We start from the raw sequence: 19712 nt of genomic DNA, 5'->3' as shown, positions 1-19712 counted from the left end.
TCGATTTCTTGTCACATCCCGAGGGACTGGCAGAGAAAAAGAAGCATTGGTACCCAATAGCGGCATCTGCTCTCCCATGCCTTCCACCTTTGTTCTCGTCCATTTTGACTTCTCTGAATCCCGTGCTCTCTAAACAGGTCGTACATTATCTTTTTTGCACATGTTACATGTAATTTTTAACCAACAACTCTCCACGAGATTCCACCTCGTATTTGTTAAGTAATTTGTCATTTACGCTGGATGATTCTTCAACGTGTCATGTCAATACCCCATCAAAAATACATAACAAAGAGTAAATGCCAAAACAATCAGCTTTTGTATACAAGTTCTTATTGGAGTCTAATGGACAGTGATACTCCATGGCGGGGGAGGATTAAAAAAAGAGAGTACAAAAGTAGTTTGTGAATAATATGAAAGCCTGATTTCACATCAAATACTATTTCTTAAATACGAAAAATAAAATTTATTTTACAATGAAAAAAGTTCTAAAATGGTTGAAGAATGGATATGAAACAATCATTGGTCTTCCTCGGATTGATATTGACCACCATTCAGTGATGTAGTGGTTTCCCTACTTTCTACGTTACAAAGTTCTATCATTGTACAACAAAAAATAGCCAATTAGGGTCTCGCTTGAAGGACCATGAGCAGAGCTGGACCTTTGTGGCAGATGTAAACATTGTGACATTGGTGGATCCTGTTCAAAGGCATTGCTTACCCGTAAGTTAAATGACCCTTTAGATCACCCCAACTCATGTAAGATTTACAGAACATCTTCAGCTTTCTCTGGGTTCTACTACACGTCAAGTATGATCCATACAAGCAAACTAACCTCCTGAAAATGATAAAGAACTCATCAAACAAGTTCCATGAATGAGAGAATTATATGTAACCCGATTTGGTTCCACACCCCTTCTCATCATTTCATTGCGCAATTCAAAAGCTTTAGTCATTTCCCCATTGACACAACACCCATATATCAAAAAATTGTACGCCAACATATCAGGCTTCAACCCCTTATTTAACATTGAATTCCACAGCATAAAAGCTTCCTGCAAGTTACCACTTCTGCAATACTCGTATATGAGCGTTGAATAACTGATACAATCGGGGGAAATACCATAACCTACCATTTCAAGAAGAAGCCGGGAAGCTTCATGAGTTCTACCCAGTTTGCACAAACCTCGGATAAGTATATTATATGTGACGGTGTTTGCTAAGAGCCCTCCAAGCATTTTCTTATGCAATAGAACAGCCTTCTCCATATTCCCTTCTTTTGTGAGGTGGTCAAGAAAACAACCAAAAGTGACCTGATTGGGAATGGAATTTCTAACCAGCATTTCCTTACAAAGCAGCTCAGCCTTATCAAGAAACCCAGCCATACACAATCCACGTATTAGTACGGTGTATGTTACAACATTTGGGACGCACTCTTCGCCAACCATCTTATCCAAAACCCCAAAGGCATCCTTAAGGTTTCCCAGTTTGCAATGTGAATCAATCATGTTTGTGTATATTACCTCATCAGGCTTGAATCCTCGTCCGTACATCTCGTTCAACAGCCCAGGTAAGCTTATCATATCATCCTGCTTTAGAACACCATAAATAAGCACGCCATAGCAAACAAGATCAACATTGATACCCCTTTCCACCATCTCTTTGAAAGCGCCAAAAGCCTCCCTTAATCGTCCTTCCTTGCAATACCCATGTAGAAGAGTAGTAAAACATATCTCATTCAGTGTACGATTCTCTTTGTTAAGGTCATCCAAGAATTCTTTGGCTTCAGATACCCTACCCATCAAACAAAGGCCACTTATTAGTGGTCTATAGGTATATGTATCAGGAAGAAGACCCTTCTCTACCATTTCACCGAGCAGCTCAAACGCTCTTACCGTGTTCCCTACCCTGCAATGCCCATCAATCAGAACATTATAAGTTACTTCGTTAGGCATCACGTTCTGTTCCACCATTTCATCAAATAATTTACCTGCTTCAACCATCCTATTCACACGGCAAAGACCACTAATAAGTGCAGTAAAGGTGTGAGTGTTAGGTGATATGCCTCTCTCGGACATGCCATGATAAAGATTAAATGCTTTTTGCAAATCTCCGTCCCTACAATATCCACTTATTAAGGAAGTATAGGTTATCACAGTCGGCGCCAATCCCTTATTAACCATCTCCTCAAACAGACATTCCGCCTTGTTAATTTTCCCAATTTTGCAAAAGCTGCTTATCAGAGAGTTATAGGGATACACAGTTGCTCTTATCCCTTCTTCTGCCATTTTACCAAGTAGAAGAAGTGCATCGTCAAGTTTGCTATTTTTGCTAAAACAATCAATCAAAACTGAGTAAGTAATGTCATTGGGAAACAAACCTTTCACCCTCATTCTTGTAAAAAGTGACAATGCTTCGTCCAATTTCCCATCTTTGCAGAGAGAATTGATCAAGGCATTGTAAGCAAACAAATTTGGTATAATTCCCACCTTTCCCAATTTATCGACCAAAGCAAAAGCCTCTTCAATCTTCCCCTTTCTCCGTAACACCTCAACGAGGGACGAACAAGCAGCTTCACTAGGAACAAACCCTAATTCAAGCATCTCATTCATCATTTTTGAAGCCAATTCTAATTCTTCTGCCTTACAAAGGCCAAGCACTAAAGTACAATAAGTGATCATATCAGCTTTCAGTCCTTTGTGCCATAAAGAATTCTTAACCTCCACAGCCTCCCAAACTCTCAGGTTCTTACAGAGACCATGAATCAAGGCATTGTAAGTTACTATGCTCAAATTACACCCGTTCGCTTCCATCTGATTAACCATATCTTTCGCCCTATCCAAATCCTTTAATTCACATAAGCTACGAATCACCGCTGTGTAAACATAAACATCCGGGTGAACCCTAGACCTTATGATCTCATCAAAGATATCTAAAACCATATTAAATCGCCTAATTCTCACCAACCCATTCAAGACTGCATTAAAAGTCCTAACTTGGGGCACCAATTTCTGCTGCCCCATTAAATTAATGATCATAACAGCATCTAAAACCCTCCTGTTCTGCATATAATTCTGAATCAAGAAATCAAATCCGAGACTAGATGAAAATCGACATAGTTGGTAAGCATTCATCAAGGATTCGAAAACCTCCCTAGGGTTTAATCCACGAAAGAGGAGGGATTGAAGAATCGAAGATGCAGGCCAATATAGATTAGATTGAGCCAAACCATGAACTAAAATACAGAAAGAAAGATTCGAGTGATCGAAATTCCTGTGTGAACCTAGAAAATTGAAGAATCTTAAAGCTAACCTTGGATCATCCAGGGTTTGAATCAAAACCTTTTCGACATGGCGAGTATTTAATCTTTGGGAGATGAAGTTGTTGTTGAATGAGACATTCCAGCTCTGCTTTCCTCTCACGATTTCTCTGAGAATGGTTACGAAACCTTCGTCTCTCTCCTCGTCTTCTGCAGAGATCTTGTGAGATGAGTTGCAGAAATTTTTTATTTTTCTATGAAAATTAGGGTTTTGGCGAGTAAGAGAAGAACGAAGGAGCTTCATTGTTGTTCAGAGGTGAGGGTCTCGCACTCTCGCTCCATGTTACATTGTTACTGGTCGAGGTGCAGTGCCGTAGGGATTACAAACCAGAAAAGGGAAATGACTTAATACACCCTGCCGTAGGAAAATGTTTTAGGCACCCCACATATTGATAAGGGCACCCACAGAATTTTCAAAATCTAATTTTGTAGTTAAGTTACTCTCATATTAGAGCACCCCAACCATTGTCTCTCTCTTATTTTTCTTCTTCTTCATCTATTTTTTTTTTTTTTTCAAGAAGGTGGGAGATGGTAGAGGACGACGACAATGACAATGTAGGGATGGCTGGAGAACAAGAAGTGAATGATAGGGTGGGTGTCAAAATTTACTAAGAACAAGTTTGTGTGCCATGGTAAAAAGGAGTACCCTAATGAAAATGACAAGTGTAGCCAAATATTTTGTACACACAAAGTCAATCTGGGATTTCACATAATCATGGATCAATCAATTACACGAGCCCACATGTATTGACAACATTCCCAAATTATAGAACTACCCTAGTTAGGTTTTGTGTGATTGGTTATTCTCACTTAAGGATTCGTTACGTACACTTTCTATACCCTCATTATATGTCATGCATGGATCAAATGTGTGGACCATGCAGGACAAGTGTGCTGCAATGTGTGCGTGTTATAGCACAATTTGACAACATTGTACCCCTGTATGATTGCATCTTATGAACTCCCATGTTTCTTCTAGACTCTTGGGTCAAAACTCAAATTTTATGTTATGGGTGTGGGGATAAATTTTATAAAATTTTCTCAAAAAAAATGGAGAATCTTAGAGAATGTACAATTTTTTTTTTTTAAAGTATCCTTACCAAAATCTAACGTCTTTAAACCCCCTAAAAATCCTATTTTGTTATTAAGACTTGAAGAAAATAAATTTTTTGAGCATAATGGGAAAAAATGTTGCCATATTCCTTGATTAATTGATAAATCATTTATTAGTTGATTGATTTTTTGATTTAATTTGTTAGTGCCTCATTCGGAGAACTTTGTCTATTCTTGTGAATGAATCTGATTAGATTTTCTTGGATTCTTGATGGATTACAATTGGTGTATATAGAAAATGTAGGGGATCTTAACTGACGGAATAGCCACATTTGGATCTAAACTCAATCTCCAAATATTTGACCTTATCTTGAAAAATGATTGGGTGTATTATAGTAAACCTTATTACATACCCTCCTACATGTTTGTTTGTTTTTTTTAACAATTGGGTATCATTGTGGACAACGGATTAGGTCTGTATATGAGCTTTGCCCAATTCATAGACCCATGGTTTTTGTCCAAAAACTAGTCTTGGGGCACGTGCAACGCCCACACATCACATGCACCAAGTAAATGATGGCGCATCCTTGCAGTTGGCCCCTGAGGAATTAATGATCATATTGGGTATCAAACTCCACACCTATGGGTATCCCTTTTGTATGTTCTTTATCATAAAAAACATGTGATTGGTTACATTTAATCGCAAAGTCTCTGATCTCATTTATTGAACACTTGATGTTTCCAAAGAGAATCTATTGCGCTACTGGTGGCTATTGTTTGTTTGAGAATTCATCATTGTTGCATTCCCCCATCATAAAGTCTATCAAAATCGGTGGTAACTACATCAAATCATCATGATCTCTCCCAAAAGCAATCAATTAGATCGTGTGACTTGAATATCTTGTAATGGAGATTATGATCTGATGCATAATATGAGATCGTTGGAGAATCAAAGGTGGGGAGTACATAAACAAAAAATGCTTGGAAAATTGGTATATGTGAGCCATTGCAAGTAGGCTTCCATATAAGCCTACATCTTAAGGCCATGGCAAGGATAATAGATCTGAACTTGATGTTTTAGGCTAATAGGGATTTTGAAGATTATCGTAATGTGTAACAAATGGAGATTGTTAAAGCAAACAAAATGTCACTTCTTTGTTGCCTTTGTCATGCATCATCAAATCAAAAACAACTTCTCAACAAGAAGGCTTTTCGTGTTTAGTTAGGAAGCAATTTTGAATAGTGGATGATGCGCAAAGTAATTGCCATATCAAATTCTTTGACTTAAGAGTATTTTTCGATGGAACTTTCGAACCAAATCTCCTCCAAATGATACAATGAGATAACTCTTCAAATTGGAAAGATCAAACAAGGTTTCAAGAAAAAAATAAAAAACTTGCAACTTCACACCAACAAAACTCAACCAATTGACATAAATTCGATTAATTACAAGATAAGAGGCGTGAGCTTTCAAATCAGATTCATGTGCTCAAAGGGTCAACTGCACGAACAGTGGACCGGACAACCATATTGAGATCTTTTCATTTATAGTGAAATGAAGAAAAAAAAAAGTTGTAGAGATTGAACAAGATGTCAAAGCATGTAAACAAAATAAACATATTGGTATGAAATTTACTAGGATCTTGAACTTTATTAAAGTATCAAGGGGCGTTTGGATCAGATTGTAGAACCTAATTCTTGATTCTGATTATGGATTTTCAAAATTAAATTATAGAAATTGATTTTTAGTATTTAAAATCTTGTTTGGCTAACACTGTTTTTGAAAATTGAAATTGTGAAAAAAAATTACCCAATTACACTTCTTGGGATTGAAAGTAAGAGTAAAAATACATGTCCCAAATATTGAAGATAATTGATTTTAGAGAGAAAAATAAAGATTTTTTTGATAGAATTGAAAAAATTAACATTTAAGTCATTTTCTATTATTTTTCAAATTAATTATTCGTTAAGAAGCATAGTAAGATTACCCAAAAAATTATAATGATTTTGTATTTATATTTCAAAAATTATTATTATTATTACTATTATTGTTGTTGTTGTTAACTATAATTATATATTATTATTATTGCTTTTGTTATCATTGTTACTATTAGTATTATTAATTATATTGATATTATAATAATAATAATAATAATAAGTGGATAGTGTGTGAGAATCAAGAGAAACAACCTAAAAACTATTTCTGATTCTGTATGATTTTAGTTCCTAATTATAAAAAAATCAAATCGATAATCTGAACCAAATGATATATTATAATTCGATTAATGAGTTATAATCAAATTCTAAGATCCAAAAAAGCTCTATGGGAAAGAATCAGATTGGATTTATGTTGGGATTTAAATTCAATCGCTAAATATTTGATTTAATCTTAAAAGATGATTGGTTGTATCAGAGTATAATACCATCAAACGGTGGGAAGCATTGGCACTCAACTAGTTATCAAAACGTGTACCATTTACGGTTGGCGCCGCCGTATTTCTATTGAACGACTGATATGTGATTTTATTTTCTAAAGATTTCAACTGTTCAGAAATCTTAACGTCCAGCGTCAGTGTATAGTAGAAAAGTCAGTGTAACATTTTTATTCTCTGGTTTCTCAACCGTGGATTGACAATAAGATCATAGCCACGTCATCGATCCGTGTTACCTTCTACGAACCAATTAAACATAATTTGCTTTCCCTATAAATACCAAAACCAAACTGAAAACCTTTCTCACCATCTATTAAACTAAAATTTCCCTAATTTTCAGTCGTCCTTCGTTCTCGAGAGATTTCTGTTTAAATGGCGCCGAAAGCTGAGAAGAAACCCGCAGAGAAGAAACCAGCAACAGAGGAGAAGAAATCCTCTGTAGCAGAGAAATCTCCAGCGGCAGAGAAGAAGCCCAAAGCAGGGAAGAGATTACCCAAAGAAGGAGCCGTTGCAGGAGACAAGAAGAAGAAGAGAGTCAAGAAGAGTACGGAAACGTACAAGATCTACATCTTCAAGGTTTTGAAACAGGTTCATCCAGATATTGGGATCTCAAGCAAGGCTATGGGGATCATGAACAGTTTCATCAACGATATCTTCGAGAAACTCGCACAGGAGGCATCGAAGCTTGCGCGATACAACAAGAAGCCAACAATTACATCTCGAGAAATTCAGACCGCTGTTCGTCTTGTTCTTCCTGGTGAATTGGCGAAACATGCTGTTTCTGAGGGTACCAAAGCCGTCACCAAGTTCACTAGTTCTTGAGAGATCGAGCTTTGATGGGTTAGAAAGATTCTGGGATTTGCAAAATTAGGTTTTTTTTTTTCTTTGGTTCCGTATTGTTTTGTTTTCCCCTTTTAATGGGTTGTTTCTGTGATAAATTGGTCTCCAATTCGGAAATGGATAGCTTCTTTTACATTATACCTTTGATCTTTCTATTAAAATATGATCTCTGTGGTGTGATTTGGTTAGTTTGATTGGCGATTGTTAAAGAACGAGATTTGTGGTTTCAATCACGTTTTTGTGTTTGATGTTGTTTTTTGGATTTGTGTGGTGGAAGAGAATCTAATATCAAATCGACCTTATTGCAAGGTTAGGGTTTCTTGTGTTTATAATCTGAAGTAGGTTTCAAGGAAAATTAGGTGCAAAAAAATGCCATTTTTTTTTCTTCTCATCCTGATTATTTGATTAGGAAGAGTTAAATTATCCATAAATATTGTTTAATTGTGGGGCACCATAGTGCATTACAGAGGTTTATATGTAATGGCATTGCAACCACTTTAACAACTGTTTTCTTCACCTTAACCTTGCTTACAGATTTTTGATAACTTGAATATTGAGTTATATTACATATGATTAAATGGCACTAATGCCAATTTTTAAAGAAAATTAATAACAAGTGTTGGGCATAGTAGCCAGATCGTCTCTCCAAAAATGGAAGGTCTTAAGTTCAAACCTCATTGTTAGCCACCTAAAAGGATTTATATGTGGTTTGTAGGGAATTGTACGTACCCAGAGGATTTGAAGTGAGATATGGTACTTTAAGCACTTAAGCATAGTAACAATCAATAATTTTTTGGTGGGGTTTTAATTAAAAGTTTTGTATAAAAAATAAATTGATAAAGTTTTGAAGATTACAAAATATTTTATTGGATTTCTTACCAAAACTTAACATCTTCATCTCTCTCTAAATCTTGTCTTTTTCTTGATGTTTGAATGTTGGAAAAACTAAAATTTTTGGAGGTGATGGGTAAAAATGTTATCATATTCCATAATGGATTAAGGAATCGTCGATTAATTTGTCAATTTGTCGAATGGAGAATTTTATGATATTTTTGAAAAATTCGGAGCTTTAAGATAGGCCATTTGCCTTGCTCCTGCTGGTTGGTTTTTTCAAGAGAACTTATGACTTCTTTCAATTAAAAAAAAAGCCATATTTGACGGCAAATTGCAGATTCTTTTCCAGCTGTTGGGTAGATCCTGATTACAAGAACTTTTTCTTTTTGTGTGTGTGTGTGTGTGTGTGTATATTGGGGAGATTTTGTAGACTGAACTCCATTGGAAGAACATTTTGGATTCTTCAATTTCCTGCTGGTTTTAATTACTCTTCAACTGAGTATTGGTTTCTGGTGAAACCAGTTTTCCTAGCAGTTCCATTTTAACTGCTGTGTTAAAACTATTAAGGTTTTGGGTCTTTTAAATAAAACACCTTTAGTTTTCCCGTCATCTTCGAGCTCTTTGAACCTCCGATTTTTTTTTTTTTTACATATTTTATTTCTCAATAATAATCATTATGGTCTATTTGATTGTGCATAGAAAATTGGTGGAAAATGATTACCCACAGAAAGTGCAATTTTCAGGTGTTTGATTACAGTATATTCGTGGCATGCCTCAAGCCTCTAATGCAGTAGGGAAAAAATCATGTTATTTAGATAAACTAATGGACAGACTGTAAGATAAATAATGCCATTTGATCAATCTCTGAAATAAATCCTAGCATTTTCAGTGCCATTGAAATAGAATTCTTTTTTTTTTTTTTTTTTTTTTGATCAAGTGTAAATTTTATTAAAGAGAGAGAGAGGCTGAGATAACTCCAAAACAACAAAAGAAACAAAGAAAAAAAAAAAGCAAACACCAAAGCAACTACGCTTCACAAACACAAAGCTGTCCCATATGAAAACAAAATCCTCCCAACAAACTCACAGTTCAGCTTGGACCAAAAGTATAACAGGCCCAAAATTTTCAAAAACACTGCTTGGGTGCTACTTTTCTTCAAACACCCGTTTATTTCTCTCTTTCCAGAGGCCCCACCCAATAGCTGGAAGAAGAATGCCCAATAGGTATCTTTTTCTATTAGAAAAAATATTAGAAGTCTGCCCTTCCAAGAGAGAAACGAAGTAACAAGGAAAGACCCAATCTATGTGGAAAAAATTTAAAAAGCGCATCCAAATCCACCCACGAATGATCAAATAATCTAATGTTAAGATCCTCCTAAGAGAGGCAAGCCACAAACGAAATAGTAAAGACTGAGAATGACAGATCGAAAGAACGGAGTAAGGATTTATAAAAAGAACAAACGAAAAATCTCTTATCTCCCTGAAATTGTGTGAATTTAGGAGATCAAGAAGAGATGTCAACTCATTTATTTCCCAGTCGTTAAGATTTCTTCTCAAGCCCTAATCCCAAGAATAAGTACTATCATTGTGAATTTTCCCTTGAAAAATGGCTGACACATGGTAAGGGATGATTGGAAGCTAAGGATGAAAAGAATGCATCAATTTTGCTAAACAAAAGACCTCAAAAGCATCAATTTTGCTAAACGCTGTAGTTTTCTTTCCTTTGGTGCTCTTTGTGAGGCCTTCTCGGCCTCCTTGTTTTTTTCCCCTCTTTGATCAATATATTATACTTCTCAAAAAAAAAAAACTTTGTGTTTGGAATATTCCATAACTGTTTGATTGAATACATAGCCGCTTTCACCATTTTCTCATCTAGAGACGCCAATGCTTCCAGAGGCTCTGCATCCACCGACCACCATCATCAACTTGCGCAAATATGCAACCAAGCAAACAATATTCTAGAAGAAAAACATGAGGTGGCAAAATATCTGAGGGACCCATGTTAAACTTCACAAATAAAATACTTCCATAACTATTTCCTCCTCCATATGGAGTTCCTAGAAACATAATTTAATTGTTTAACATTGACTACTTGTATACTACGTTCAAAACATCACCCACATGACCACACAAGCGAAATGCAAGCAAGGAGTAGGAATAGGAATTATATACATATATAGGACACCTACTCCATTATAGATGATTTCTCAAATCATAGAAGGCAAGGTAGTCTTGTACTATAACTAAAAGTAAGAAAAGGCAAGTCACTCTTCGACATACTCAGTTAAACTATCAGAAATTTATGTTCTGATAAAGTTCTACAAGCAAATCTGAAATCTCATTCGAACAAACAAGAAATCGTCTATTTATGCATGTTTCCTCATATTTGAAATGAACTTCGCTAATTTAATGGGTCGTAATAGTTAAACCACAAACTTACCAATTAATGAGGAAGCAAAACTTTAGATTGCCAGGAGAATGACTCAGACCGAGGCAGTTCACCTCGTACTTTGTGTAAGTAATGCTCCAATGTGTGGGCTCTCTCATCTATGTTTTCATTGGAGATTGTATCTTCAGCTAGTTTGACAGCTGCCATCTGAGACAGTTGAAAACTATCCCCTGCACGTTGCAGCTTCCTAGCTATTTCCTCCTTGTCAAGCATCAGAAGGGCAACCAAAAGGGATTTAAGTTCACGCTGCGCACCAGTTGTTAGAGACATACTCTTCAGATGCTCCACAAGAGCCATCTCCTCCCCGGGGCTGCAATTTTCAGATAATTATACAGGAGTAAGTTGTTATAATCCAATCAAAAGGAGAATTTTTTTTAAAAAAAAGGAGAGCTCCTATTGCCACACCAACTTTTACTAACGGCACCCCAAGATGAGTGCTTTTTTTTTTTTTTTTTTTTTGTGGGGGAGGGGGTGATTCACATATGAATTTGGGTGGCATGGCAATATAATCTCTCTAAAAAGGAAGCCTGTAGACGAACAACTAAATTACCTTCCAGCACGGATTTTTCCTCCCCGGTGCTTCTGACGCCTTCCCTTGCTTGTTGCAGTTGAACTGATGGAAGTAGCAGAAGCCTTCCTTGATCTGTTCGGAAAGCACGAAAAGACACATTAACATTTAAATGAGCTTACATCGTCGTGATTCATGTTAGAATAATAGGGACTTATAAGAAAAAAAAAGAAAAAAAAAAAGAGGATTCATGATATGTGGCAGATTCTTTACACCAGAATATTTGTGATATAAGGAGACAAATATACTGGAAATTTGGCAACCAGAAACAGTATTGTGTATGACTCATCCAAGTAACATAAGTTTATGAGTTTCATATGGGTATAGAAAAATGAAACAAATGCCTGCAGCATGGTCAGATTACGGAAGCAAGATCAGGGGGCAGGCAGGACAGTGAAAACTAAAATTTGATATGGTGGAGATATGTTCAGTGAATTTTGCTAAAACTCAAGCAGTTCTTTGAAAATTCGCTTCAGATATGAAACCTTGAGAATTCAGATACACCAAAACATTGGTTTCCAATAAGACAACTTGGTAACAGATCACAGACTGTGCACATGGTAGCAACAACAATAATGGGACACAGAAAGGAACTTAACTTTGCGGGTATTAGAGGAAAAAAGTATTTAGAGAGTACATTGACTACTCAAGGAGAAGTCCTTGATATATGTTTGGAAGATTATGTAGTGTTGATACATGAAACTAGCGTAAATTCAAAACTAGAACTATGAACAAATACAGTAAACAATAACTAAGGGAGTTACTATACACACACACACGTGCAGGAAAGAAATACCCAAAAGATGGAGAGATTATGGATGAGAACCCTATAATTAACGTTGGGTGGATAAGCACTTCTGAAGTATTATGTACACAAACCATATTCAAGTATGGGCTATAAGGAGACATTGAGTATTTTCTTTCCATACTTAAACATGTATTAGTTATAAATCTCAAGAATATTTGTGGACCAAAATACTATGGTGTGTCATAGAGAATTATGCTATAGAGAAGAAATCATATTATTTTCTTCTCTCCGTGATAATCCCCTTGACCATTGTATTATTTTAATAAGAAATTATTTATTATCTTTCAACAAAAAATAAAAATAAATGCAGAGTTACAGTCAAATATAGCAGGCAGTTCAATCTACAGAATAACTAAACCAGAACCATGAGAAAACCCAGTCTCAAAACAAACTAATAGAAAGTTAGAATCCATAATAAAGACAAGAAAAAGGGATACAAACAATTTTTGGTGAGTAAGCTGGGAAGAATTTGCAAGCTTATGATTGTGGTACAATACATTATGAGGACATCGGGCCCACAGGCCAGATTTATTAGTTAGGCGTCCTCCATCAATGTACTAACCAATTGAGAGACAGATACAAGCCCATTTTTTTTAATATTTTACAAGTGTAAGCAAAATAGGGAGTTTAGAGGGTTCTCTTTCAAGGATTTTCTGTTTAGGTGGAACCTTGTGGGTGGTGATAAGAGAAGTTAACTGTTGTTGCTTTGCTTTGTTTTCGAGGACATCTTGTCCTCCTTGAATAAAAGTTTCATTTATCAACAAAAAACATCGAAGGCTGTAAAAATGGGTGCTAGAACCAACAATCGCAGACAAAAATAATCATACAATAGAAAACTAATGTCACAGAATAAAGAGGCGTACCCTGTGGTGTAGGCACTCATTTCACTGAAACTAGTGCTAGTTTCTGAAGCAGTGTCATCATCAAAATCATTTATCAACCTGTCCTCTGATTGGAGCTTAGCTGCAAGGACTAGTCTCCTTTGTCGAACAGCTAAGTAGCGTGTCAAGTACTTCCCCACTTTCTCCAATCCTTCCTCATATTCACCTATCAGTGTGCTGGCACACTCCAAAGCTGCGTTCTTCACGTCTGATATCAAACCATCTGTCCCATCATGCATTAACCCAACCCTCAGAGCATCTTCCCATTCCCGTGCAGAAACAAGAAACATAATCCCACCGACAACATCTCCACAGTACTCCAAAGCAATTTTGGCCGCCTCTGCTGGCTTCCCAAGTGCTTGGAGTTCGTCACAGAGCTCATTTGCCAATAGTAAAACCTCTTCCTTTGCCAGTTTGAGGAGACCAGCCATTGTGAGCACACCTTTCCAATCACCACACGCACGATACGCCTTCAAAGCTTTTTCAAGAGAGGAACAGCACAAATAAGTGGTAGCAGCATCTTCGAAGTATTTTTCACCATTAAGATGATCTCCCCAAGCCTCAAGGACTTGACTCCTCTTCGCATGGTCAGTAAAGAGTTTAAGTCCAAGAGGAAAAAGTTGCGGGTTATTCTTCATAAGGTTCATGCAATCTTCATAATAAGCATCTCCTGCTGAAGCTATGTGTTTAAGAGCACTATCATACCTCTTTAGTCTAAGATCAATAGTATACTGCATAATGACAGATGGCATACGCTCCAGTCCCTGGAGAAAAGGAAGAAACTCCTTTGGGTCCTTTTGAGAGTTCAATGCCACAATGGCTGCAAGGTTCAGATCATAAAGGCCTAACGCTGCTTCATACACGGATTCAGAATCCACCAACCACAAAAGATGCTTCAGAGATTCTTCTGCAGAAGGATAATTTTTTCTCCTTGGGTCATGAGACCCCAAAAGTTCCATTTCACGGATAACTTTTATCCTCTTAAGGGCTTCCTCAAGGGCAGGAGGTTCACTACGAGCTAAAGTGGTCAATATGCACAGCTCCCTTGCAGGACTCTCTGGTGCATGTTCCTCAAGAGCCTTCTGTATTGCCAACAGAACAGAAGACACCTTGCCCTTTGTGTCAAAGTCCCTGAGATCTCCAGCTGGTATGGCGTTCGTGTCGTTCAAGCCAGGTACGGTTATAACATTATTGTACAATGTCTCCATAACATTTTCATTCTTTATGGAACAAACAAACTCAGTGATGTAGCTTAAATTGTTTACCTGCCTTACAAATTCTGTAGCTGACTGGAGAAATGCTTTCCAACCACGGTGGTCAACGATTACATTGAAATCTATCCGATGTCTCCTTACCATGAGAAGTGCATCTTTGAAACGCCCTTGAACCAAAGCATTAACAATTGATTCCAGGACCAATTTTCTTGGTGAGATGCATTCAAGGTTTCCCCGTATTGTTTGTAATATAACAGCTGCTTCATCACCATGAAGAACGCCAACCAATTTGGCACCTCTTTCCCAAATGTTTATGGACTGTTTATTTTCTTCTTTGCTTTTCTTTGTAACGCGGACAAAATTTTCATATTTCACATCAGGGTTTCCATGCAAAATGTCATCTATGTTGAGGATAAAGAGCAAATCCTGCTTAGTTGTGAGTATCAAATGTGACATCAATTGGTTGGCCGAGTTTGAGTAAAATAAAAAACTGCTACAATTAGTACATAATATCTTCCCACTAACTTGCAACCTTCCATCGTGATCAAGCCCCAAAAGCAAAGGCTTCAACACTCCCTCGTCATAAACGGAAACCACATTCATCCACGGGCACGAAGATGAGAACCCAACGATATCAAGCTTCTGAAGGTACTGTTCTGCAGGTTCTCTTGTGATGCCCAACTTAGAACTATAGTCAGCAACTCTACCCCCATCGAACTGAACAAAGGCTGAAAATCCTTTAGTGGGATTAGGAGCAAGGCTAATTACTGCTTCTTCAAGAAAGAGCTGATTGGAAACTTTTGCACTCCAACCTGATGACGTCACTAAACCAGGAACACGAGCCTCAGAACATACAAGCTCAATCTCCTGGAAAATGCACCCCTGAGATAGATCACTCTTCGGATAAAGATCACTTTTACGACCAGGTCCATAGTAAGAAACACCAAGAAGAACATGTGAATCCAACCAAATGAGATGCCTAAAGGAACCAAAAGTCATTTCAGAACAGGAAGCTTCGATGCTAATCTCTTTGCCTTCCAACTCTTCCCAAGTATCAGTAGAAGGAAGCTCTGCAACACACAAACTACCATCTGACAAGCACGCAGCCAAATGGTTTTTTGACTTATTGGAAAATAAAGCCATGTCTTGGACAGCACTCGAGAATTTTAGGGAGAATAAACACATGGGTGGTGGCATGAGGAAAAGAGAAAGGGGGGTTATTAATATGTGGGAGTTATCAATGACCAATGCTATTGAGTTCTCTGTGATCGCAGTCACCCAAACAAATTTGTAGGTTGTGATGCTGCCACCAATAGTCCAACAAATCAAACATAACGGCTTTGTTGGATCCCACATGAATTTCACTCCATCCTTCTTTGAGAATCTCATTTCCTGTTTTAAGTACCAGTGATTATTGCTGAAGGACCAGATTTTAACAGCATCATACCCTTCACATCTAACAACGGCAGCGAGAAGATCCGAGCTACAATTCCACTTCAAAATTTCCACTCTTCCATCTACTGGATGATCAATGCTAAAATTACTTCTTTCTAATCCATTTCTCTCAAAGAAAACGATCAAAGGGCACTTCTTCTCAGCTTTCCTGTCATAGGCAGCAGCAATTTTTGCTCCATTGGGCATCCAGTCCAAGGCTGCGCCCATGAAAGTCTTTGATTCTGAAGAAGCATGCAATACCCCAGAATCCCGTTCCCAAATCTTTATTTTTTGTTCCGATGAAGAAGAATCGCCCACTTCACTTAGAGTAGCAAAATATTTCCCGTCACCTCGCCAGGAAATCAGACTTTCAAATAGATAATCAGACGGATCACCTGGAATCATAGTCCAGTCACAAAATTAATTAAATCACAAAATAAACAAAACAGGATCCTCACCAACACAACACAAGGAGACAAAGAAGCTTCCCTCCTTGCATCTGTTAGTGACATTCATGAAATACCAGGACTCACCACTCAATGGTCCATCCAAGGAGATCTTCCACATAAAATGAATTCAACAAAAGTAGTGATCTAGAATGGTGACCCAATAGCAAAATAAGGTGTCTATGTGGCACATGTTTATTGGAAAACAAACATATTGCGCTGCATTCCATATAGAAAAACAGCTTGGTTAGAAGCCCAATGTTTCTTGAACTCCTACCAAAACACGCCACATAGACACCGTTCTGGATCCTGACTATTTCAACAAATCGATTGATAGAACTCTTGAGCATATAATAGAATCAAATAAATTGTGACCACCGGGGATAATCCCATTAGGATGGTTTTTGACCCAGCAGATCTCCTTAGTGAGATACATCAAACAACAGGTCCCAAACCTTATGAACAAGGTGCATACTGAAGAAGCAAAGATACGACATTATGACATCTTCCTATCACCTCATCCATTAGTGTATATATAGGCAAAATTGCGCGCCTATAAATCTGAAGGAAACTGATAAACAGTAAAACCTAGTAGCAGGGAGCGAAGTCCTTACGTACGTCAACATCTTCAGGGGTATCCTCAAGCGTAGTCTCGTACAACACTTCCCAATCATGGGTCATGACTAATATCTGCCCAAATCCTGTTATCACAGCAAGAAGAGCTCCATCAGGACTAGGAACTAGACACTTCACACCACCCTCCACTCTACCAACAACTTCAGTTGCATTCCCGTCCCCCATATGCATTAATAGGTAGCCATTCAGAGTTCCCACTATCAGCGCCTCTTTCTCCATGAGATAATCCATGGCTGTAATGGAGTCCCCGGGTTCCAGATTGATGGTACCAATTTCCGAATGTAAGAGTGTCTTGCTCCATACCCTTTCTTTCTGCTATACATATCAAAGTATTACTAAAAAATGAAAAAGGAAATAGTCACATTGAAACTTCAATGCCCAACAACCTGAGGTTTAAAGGGTCTGTTATGTTAATAACATATCATTATAACTGTGGTGCTAAATGTGTTATGTTATAGAGTCGGGACTCTCAGTTTGCGTTAAAATCATTCATGTAAATGTTTGAATCAAAAAATGAATTTCAAATTTTGATATCGAGACGGAATCAACCGATAAATGATCAAGCTTAAAACTTGAAAGTTATATTATTATCCGAACCTAATGTAAATCGTTCTAACAAAATCATGATGACCATTATTCTCAAAAGATCATTAAAATAACATCTATTTTATTTTAAACCATTAGTTTGTAAATAATTATGCGAAAAAAATAACATTTGAAAATAATTAACGGCTATTATAATCGGTAAAACGAGCATTGATCATAAGAGCATTATATAACAAGTAACATTTATCATTTCATGGCAATTAGGTTACTATTAAAGACTTTATTTTTTAACCATTCCACACAACATACTTAATGGGTTATTTCCAAGATTCGAAATTTCGCTCAAATCGTCCCAATTTTCACACTTTACAACTAGTTACAATTTTCATTTAATTATCTTATCTCCTAATTGTATGACTTTCACTTAAATTCTTATATTTAGTATCAAACAATATCAAATAAAAAAACAGGTTTTTATTTTTTCATGATTGATGCAAACAAACAGATATCGTTTCGCAATAAGAGCTCAGTAAATCTTACATGAGACGAGGGAAGCTGAGCGGTGTATATAACGTTGGCTGAAGAAGCGAAGAACAAGCGGTTTCGCTCAATGTCGAAAGCAGAGAACAAAAGAATTTCTTCGGGCTGCAATTCGAGCTCCGAAGTAAGTTCAAGATAGAGTTTTAGGTTCTTCATCCCGACCTACTCCTGTTGAGGAGCACAGAAACCCTAGATTCGTTACTGGTGAAAGAAGTAGTATGAACTTAAACCAGACCCGCCACAATAAATATGCGCGAAAATGGAGCGAAAACTCAATGAAGTACTTTTCGTGCCCTAGATTTTTACGTGCGCTATATCGCACGTGAGTTGTGAGTGAGAGAGGCTCTATTGGCACACCAATCCTTTTGCAATTAAACCCCTGTTGATATATTTCCAAAGGAAAATACTGTTGACATTTAAATTAACATCGTCTCACACATTACTGACGTGGATGGGTGTACAGAACAATAGATGCTTTTCATCGAAATACAAGTGAGGAGTATCTATGGTTATGTGCACACCACTATGTGAAACAATGTCAATTTCAATGTTACTCCAACACGACTCATTTCCCAAAACATGCACAATTTATATTAAAATTCCAGTTCTGGTACATTGTTCATTTTTATTCTCAAAAACATGTTTTCTTTAGTGAATTCATCACTTTTATATCAATAAATTTGCTAATAAATTATCACAAAAAATGTTGATATTTTATCAGTAAATTTCTTAGTTATAAAAGTGACGAATTCACTGAAAAATATGTTTTCAAAATTAAAATGAACTGTAGTGTACTTTGAACTTTCGTCATATTCAACACACGAGATGGAGATTCACCCACATCTATCCACATGCAGATTGTTGTCTTATAAGTAACTGTTGGTGTGTTAATATAAGTTTCAAATCAGTGTGTTATAAGGAACAAATAGTGTGTTAATATAAGTTTACTATTACCAGGTTTATGTTTGGGATACCCCTTTGATATTGGTGGATACTTGAGATATCCTATATTTTCAAATTGATAATATTACTCTTCGACCGCAACCTTCTTTGAGACACCAATGCAAATGATCAAAACATCCTTATCTTTAACATCAATGCCAAAAAATCTTTTGATTCCCCTTCCCAAATCTTGGACTCTGGTGACAAGATCACAAAATATATATATAGGGAAATGTTCAGCAACAAACATTTTGGCAAAACATTTTTGAAAATATGGGTTACAGGTTTTGGAATGGGCTGATTTTTGGTGAGGATGATCTCTACAGGGAATAGATCATCATCACCAAAAATCAGCCCATTCCAAAACTTCTAACCCATCAAAAATAGTTTACAAAAAATGGACGGTCCACGATTTTTCAACCTGTTAACATGGGGCTAGAAGTTTTGGAATGGGCTGATTTTTTATGAGGATGATCTCCTCACCGTAGAGATCATCCTCACCAAAAATCAGCCCATTCCAAAACCTCTAACCCATGTTTTGAAAAATGTTTTGCCAAAATGTTTGTCAAAATGTTTGTTGCTGAAAGGGACCCATATATATATATATATATATATATATATATATTATATATATATATATATATATATATATATATTTTCCCTATAACCAAGTATCCTTATGGATTGCGGAATGGGTGTGTAGTTAGACTTTGCCCAATTCATAGACCATGGTTTTGTCCAAGGATTAGTCCCAAAGCTCGTGCAACGCTCACA

At 36.8% G+C, this 19712-nt stretch overlaps 3 protein-coding genes across 6 annotated transcripts; 1 reads left to right on the top strand and 2 right to left on the bottom strand.

Moving 5' to 3' along the window:
* Positions 1 to 376: 376 nt before the first annotated feature.
* Positions 377 to 3640, bottom strand: LOC147385641 (Pentatricopeptide repeat (PPR) superfamily protein). 2 transcript variants are annotated; one of them, XM_086423795.1, is made up of 2 exons: positions 2378 to 3640; positions 377 to 2278 (listed from the first exon to the last, which is right to left on the bottom strand). In XM_086423795.1, exons 1-2 carry the CDS (start codon positions 3558 to 3560, stop codon positions 828 to 830), a joined length of 2634 nt encoding a protein of 877 aa, XP_086279921.1. In that variant the 5' UTR covers positions 3561 to 3640; the 3' UTR covers positions 377 to 827. The 2 variants fall into 2 exon arrangements, with proteins under 2 accessions (XP_086279921.1, XP_086279922.1); XM_086423796.1 differs by having other exon boundaries at positions 380 to 3071; positions 3310 to 3449.
* A 3448-nt stretch (positions 3641 to 7088) lies between these two features.
* LOC147385640 (histone H2B-like) lies at positions 7089 to 7779 on the top strand. The gene has a single exon (XM_086422244.1). The coding sequence runs from the start codon at positions 7174 to 7176 to the stop codon at positions 7621 to 7623; it is 450 nt and encodes a 149-aa protein (XP_086278370.1). The 5' UTR covers positions 7089 to 7173; the 3' UTR covers positions 7624 to 7779.
* A 2340-nt stretch (positions 7780 to 10119) lies between these two features.
* On the bottom strand, positions 10120 to 18263 carry ABO1 (IKI3 family protein). 3 transcript variants are annotated; one of them, XM_086422242.1, is made up of 6 exons: positions 17997 to 18263; positions 16889 to 17225; positions 13163 to 16223; positions 11474 to 11566; positions 10915 to 11233; positions 10120 to 10373 (listed from the first exon to the last, which is right to left on the bottom strand). In XM_086422242.1, the coding sequence occupies exons 1-5, from the start codon at positions 18150 to 18152 to the stop codon at positions 10918 to 10920; spliced, it is 3963 nt and encodes a 1320-aa protein (XP_086278368.1). In that variant the 5' UTR covers positions 18153 to 18263; the 3' UTR covers positions 10120 to 10373; positions 10915 to 10917. The 3 variants fall into 3 exon arrangements, with proteins under 3 accessions (XP_086278368.1, XP_086278367.1, XP_086278369.1); XM_086422241.1 differs by lacking the exon at positions 10120 to 10373 and having other exon boundaries at positions 10725 to 11233; positions 17997 to 18262; XM_086422243.1 differs by lacking the exon at positions 10120 to 10373 and having other exon boundaries at positions 10725 to 11233; positions 16889 to 17222; positions 17997 to 18262.
* Between the last annotated feature and the right edge of the window lie 1449 nt (positions 18264 to 19712).

Source organism: Akebia trifoliata, chromosome 14 (assembly GCF_017979445.1).
Source record: "Akebia trifoliata isolate Shusen 1 chromosome 14, ASM1797944v1, whole genome shotgun sequence".
NCBI classification, from domain to species: Eukaryota; Viridiplantae; Streptophyta; class Magnoliopsida; order Ranunculales; family Lardizabalaceae; genus Akebia; species Akebia trifoliata.
Note: the sequence above shows the minus strand (reverse complement) of the source record. Positions and strands in the feature narration are given on the sequence as shown.

Coding starts and splice junctions, on each gene's coding strand:
- LOC147385641 (XM_086423795.1), bottom strand. CDS start 3,560: ATGAAGCTCCTTCGTTCTTCTCTTACTCGCCAAAACCCTAATTTTCAT. Junction 2,279..2,377: donor TACAAGAATGAGGGTGAAAG/GTTTGTTTCCCA, acceptor GTAAAATGGCAG/AAGAAGGGATAAGAGCAACT.
- LOC147385640 (XM_086422244.1), top strand. CDS start 7,174: ATGGCGCCGAAAGCTGAGAAGAAACCCGCAGAGAAGAAACCAGCAACA.
- ABO1 (XM_086422242.1), bottom strand. CDS start 18,152: ATGAAGAACCTAAAACTCTATCTTGAACTTACTTCGGAGCTCGAATTG. Junction 11,567..13,162: donor ATGAGTGCCTACACCACAGG/GTACGCCTCTTT, acceptor CTTTCCGAACAG/ATCAAGGAAGGCTTCTGCTA. Junction 11,234..11,473: donor GGAAAAATCCGTGCTGGAAG/GTAATTTAGTTG, acceptor TGAAAATTGCAG/CCCCGGGGAGGAGATGGCTC.